The sequence below is a fragment of the Vanessa cardui genome, chromosome 6, assembly GCF_905220365.1.
Source record: "Vanessa cardui chromosome 6, ilVanCard2.1, whole genome shotgun sequence".
Lineage (NCBI taxonomy): Eukaryota > Metazoa > Arthropoda > Insecta > Lepidoptera > Nymphalidae > Vanessa > Vanessa cardui.
In genome coordinates this window covers 1,326,004-1,331,796 of record NC_061128.1, presented here as the reverse complement: position 1 = coordinate 1,331,796, position 5,793 = coordinate 1,326,004, and the positions used below count along the sequence as shown (strand labels likewise).

General features: G+C 33.4%; 1 protein-coding gene across 1 annotated transcript; it reads left to right on the top strand.

The window, feature by feature from the left end:
* The first annotated feature begins 266 nt into the window (after nucleotides 1–266).
* LOC124530155 lies at nucleotides 267–1,733 on the top strand. Its single transcript, XM_047104145.1, has one exon. It carries the CDS (start codon nucleotides 267–269, stop codon nucleotides 1,731–1,733), a length of 1,467 nt encoding a protein of 488 aa, XP_046960101.1.
* Nucleotides 1,734–5,793: the final 4,060 nt, after the last annotated feature.

Below are 5,793 nucleotides of genomic sequence, written 5' to 3'. Positions count from 1 at the left end.
TCGCTATCGTCTAAAGCTAGTCTGATTGGACCGACGTAACCAATCACGCCTCTCGCTCGTCGCTCATTGGTTGCCTCGACACGCCTCCCGACTCAAAAGCCTCTGCAAAGGGTAGTTTCAAACCCCACTTATATATTTTCACCCTCGCGATACGATCACATTCGCAAAGATACTGACGGGTAGTACGCACGCGTCTCAGTGCGAAACGTAGCGATATAAGTGATAAAAGTTTTGGTTTTGTGTGAAACGTATTAAATGAGAAAACAATGACAATGGACATTCAAAATAGCTATCAAAATTATAAAGAACCATCTCCGGATTCTAAGGAGACCAATTTAAACATAGAAAGTGCTAAAATATCACAAAATTCTAAATCCGATATGCAGTCTACTGTGATCAATCAAGGCAAGGCTTCGAAGAGATCATTCGACGTGGCTTTCTTGATGATGCCAGATGAAAAAATTCGTCAAATTCAACCCGAAAGACAGTTGAGAGTTTCAAAACAGCTGTTCAATACAGAAGAATGGGAGCAGCCGACTAAAAGGGTATCGGAGGTTTATAAGCAAAGTGAATACTCAAACGATAATACCCTTGATTCAAAAGATCCAGAAGAAGACAGAGTCCGAGTAAACAACAACATGTCTCCGAGTTTCGGTTCCGATATAAACATCGACGTCGGCACGGACGAGTATCCGAGTAAGATTATGTACTGTAGCGATTCCGATACTTCTGAGAGATCGCGTAGTCGCCCCAACTCAAACGAAAGTGCAACTAGGCACCCAAAGTTTTTACACGAGTATAAGAATAAAATTTTCGACGACCCGACTCTTATTAGTATACAAACAAGAGCAAGGTTTGATAATCGATTCGGTGAAAAGCAACACGAAATATCACCTAAAAGCGCTTTCACAAAAGTGTCCAATTTTTCAGTCCGATCACCGAATCCATCAGTGAGTCCAGATAACTTACTATATCAGAACTCTGTAAGTCCACCGCTATCTGCATCAAGTCCTCCATCAAACTCCTACAATAAGAGTTTCAACAACCTTCTGACACCTGCACATTTGCTAAACGGTCACAATTTCTTCAAATCTCAAAACGTACCATCAACGTCACCGAATTATCCAGAAGCAACTCCAATGCAGCGAACAAGTGCATCGTTCAAAGCGATCGAGTACCAAGGTAAAAACGACGCGAAGTCAACGCAAATATCATCAAACAAAATGAGTTTTATTCCATTCCGACCTGAATTACCATATTTACAAGCAGGACCGTCGTATCCATTTGGCGTTCAAAATTTTCAGCAGCCGAATCCTGACTTTTTGAAATTTCAAGGACCGCCACGAGAGCCGGTCAACCCTTTAATTGCAAATCCTGCGGCTGCAATTTTAAGCACCCTTTTGCCATCAACCATAGCGGCGTTTTCTTTACCAGCACAGAACGTATGCGCCAAATGCAGTATAAGCTTCAGAATGACGTCAGATCTCGTTTATCATATGCGAACTCACCACAAGAGCGAGTCAACTGCTGATCCAAATAGGAGAAAAAGAGAAGAAAAATTAAAGTGTCCTGTATGTAATGAAAGTTTTAGAGAGAGGCATCATCTTACGAGACACATGACGGCGCACCAAGATAAAGAGGGCGATTTGGATGATATATCGGCTTCGCAAAGTTTTAATAAAAAAAGCAAACAATTTTACTCTCATAATGGAGGATCTATCCTCCATAAATAAAATAATAGCAATTAAAATTCAAATAAATTTGACAACGTTCCATTTTTATCGTAATTATTCGTAGTAGGTAAATCTTTAAAACTATTTCGCATTAAATGAATGCCTGTTAAAAAGTTCATTTAATTAAAAAAAAAAACATTGTTATTGTTATTTAATGATATTCTTCACGTGCAATATTATACTTAAGTATTTATTTTGTAAATATAATTATAAAAATTAAATCATCATTAAACAATTTAAGAAGCATTAACATATTTTCATTATTCCTTTTTCAAATTTTTTCTACACTGAAAAAAAATTAGTTAGCTTTTTCTTGTGTCTCTGCTTGTTTATAAATAACTGAAATTCATTTACTAATATATATCTAACTTTCCAAATTAACATATGCAAGTAAACTTAATTTAATAAACCAATGTATAAAATCAAATTATAATAAATTTTCTAATTTTCTAAATTAGCATACATATATCTATCTACGAAATTTTAATTCTTCAAAATCAATTTTAAATTAATTCCTTAATAATTATTGATACATCTTTATAATTTGCTTCAGCTTAAATCCTATTGATCTATCAAGTTGTGAACAAAACTATAACGACCCCAATGAAATCAGTAACGAGGCGTGGCGTAGCTAATTAACGAATGCAGGATGGGGGCCTTTGATAGAGCGATCGTATCACATATTTAGTGATATCATAAGATAGTGTTATTTCAATTATGGCAATCTCAATAACATCTAAGTACCTTACAGCTGTACTTATATGCAAGTTAGAAATATGGTCGATTTTATGATTCAAATACGTTTAAAGCATCCAAAAATTATAGGTATCTGCATACGTATTAAAAATATATATATCATTGATCAATTTATGTGTCAATCATTATAATTGAAATAAATATCGTATTCATAATGCTTAAAATAAATATCTTCTATATTCTTGATCGAAATTCTGACACTGTGTACAATCTTAAGAATTACCTACAGGACGATAACGTATATCTTGTTCTTCTTTTATCTTAAGCTTTATTTTTACTTTAATCATAAGCCGATTGGTAGATTACCTGATACGGCTGAAGATAGGAATAGCCCAGGACCAATAGCTTTACGGAATTTCAGAGATAGCATCAGCTGTTACGGTCTACTGTTTCTACCCAGAGTTTATTATATAGGGTTACATACCCTTGAAGCTTAAGGTAACCAGCAGATTCTCAAATATCATGGAGATGGAAAATTTACTCACCATGATATGTTAGATACATTTGTGTTCTGATATATTTCCTCGCCACTGGTAATTTAGCTCGTTGAAGGAGAAACAATAATTTGAAATGAAATTTGTTAATTTTGTATATTCGGTAGAAGTTATTTAAATTCCGGTTTTTCAGCAGATTTAATTAAATAAAGTAATAAATAAAACGAAGCCGCTATTTATAAAATGATTCTTCTAAAATTTCTGCGTTACAGAACTAATTGACATTGACAAACCATTTTAGTTTAACAATACAGAGTATGATAACGATCGTAATTTATAACAACAATTTCTGTTATGCCATTTTAATTTACCGTCACCGTTCAATAGAGTCGAAATTTGCTTACACTATTTTTAAATATAGTTAACATCATCAAGGGAGTCAGCGTGACGAAAGATGCGTATCGAAATTCTTGCGAACAACTCTGTTCCCATGGTAGTGGGTGGTTGACTTGGTATAATGGGATATATGAACGTCTCCGCTCCACTGACGCGACAGCCATGGTGAATTGCTATGGGAAATATGGTGCAGATTTCCTGTGGGGGTAAATCATTTAATAATTTCTATGCTAACGGATAGCTGGGATTTGACCCTTACTCTTGTAAATCCAACGCAGAATTATTTGCTTGGGTACTATCGAATTATCAGATATTATATCTTAATATATTTGTTCGCGGATGAAATGCAATAACGGTATTGTACATTCGTTTTTTAATTAAAATCGAAAAAAAAAATCGATAAAAATAAAATCGTTTTTAAAAAAAATACCTTTCAACCGATTGAAACTGTGAAACTCAGCTTCTTACAAGATAATATTATATCCTGAAACCTGAAATGCGCTGCATCTAGTGGCATAAAAATCAAGATATCTTACCATGAAAACCGAAACCTAAAATAAAAGTAAATAAACAGACAGTAAATGGTCTACAGCTGTGCTAATGCCTTGCACAGAGGAGCTTAATGTTAGCGATTTATTCCATCACAAGGCCCCTATGCCGATTGGTGCACAAACGGCAGATTTACATCCAACACATGTACCTTATTATGTTTTAATTCAACGCCGAGCACGAGATGAATTATAAAAACAAAGAAGATTATTTAACGACAGCGGCGCTTGGGTTTGAACTGAAAATCATTGATTAAGATTCGAAAATCTGACTACGGGGCCATCTCAGCTCTATTCTGTAATATTAACAACAAGCAAAAACAGGAACTTGTATGTTATATATATATATGTATATATCTTCAGTTATAATTTTTATGTAAATAGCTTTATTACTTTATTCAGTTAGGGAACACAAAATATGAAACGTATTCTTATTAATACATAACTATAATATATAACTGTATACAGTTGTATCAAAAGAAACATTAAGACAATCAAAATATACAAACTCATTGCTGTAATATTTATCTTGACAATTCACACACAATGGAGGTTGGAATCTTCTCCAAGACTTAGGTCAAAAGTCAGTACAATATAGTACACGCCACTTGCCACAATATTCTCTTCACAGGGTGTTCGATAAGTGCGAGGAGAACAATATTTTTGCTGGCTCGCCGAACCGTGAGTAATTCAATAGAAAATATTCATATTGGGGACACTGCGCCCCTCCCGTATTGTGAGATACAGGCTGATACGTCCAATTTAGTCTTAGAATAAGTTTGAGGTTGTACTGTTTTTGTTTAAATGCAGTAGTGATTGTGTGGTATTGTTATAAAGTGACATATTTTTTTTGTCAAACTTTACTTTGTGTAAATATCTTAGATTCATAGAAGAAAGCTGAAATAGTTATAACTAAATGATATTTTACTTATTCTTGCAAGAATTACTTAAAGAAACTATCATATTAATAATCTCTACATAGTATAAAACAAAGACGTTTTCTCTGTCCTTATATCCTTGTGTATGCTTAATTCTTTTAAACTACGCAACGGAATTTGAAGCGTTTTTTTAAATAGACAGATTGATTCGAGAAAGATTTTTTTATTTAATACACGGACAACATAATAAAGAAATACTGATAATTTTAAAAGTTTCTAATGTCGTAAAAAAACAAATTCTGTAGTACATTTAGTATCTATATTATACATTTAGCTCTGCGCCCGAGAGAAGCAAGGTCGGGTAGCTGGTAACTTATAAGTTATTATAATAATTAAAGGCGCTTAAGTCGTTTAAGTCTTGATTATCTATAATCTGACGTACTTTAACAAAACTTCAAGCATACTCGAATCTGTTACAATATCAAGCAATTATCAATCATCAATTATAACTTTGTCAAATTAATTTGCAGTATATTATAATATTTAAATAAATAGCATTACTTACAAATGGAGCGGGCTGTATACGAGCAGAATGTTTGCAGACGCCGGCTCCCCGTGACGGATGCGACCCGTAATACAAGCCGAGCTAGATTTGAATAATACTCTGTATTCGATTGTCACTACTTCAGATTTAAGCTTGCGTTTGATTTTTGAGTAACAGGTTCATTGAATCCAACGTAGTTGTGGATCCAGCTTTGGTATTCCTACATTCTTATAATTAACCGACCTCAAAAAGGGGGAAGATTATCAATTCGTCTGTATTTTATTGTCTTTGTTATTTTATAACTTTTGATGTCGATATAACAATAATTGTAACTATATTATATATTCGTAAATCGACATTTAAGTAGTCTAATATTTTTCATTTTATTTTACTTAGGAGAACTTTAAAAATATTTTAATACATAATTTTTGTTTTACGTTTTAGTGCTTATTTATTTGTTTTGAAGTCGGTTTTTGTTTTATTTTATTTGGAAGGTATAATTAA

What these genes read in the sequence shown, in the direction of transcription:
- LOC124530155 (XM_047104145.1), top strand. Translation starts at nt 267, where the DNA reads ATGACAATGGACATTCAAAATAGCTATCAAAATTATAAAGAACCATCT.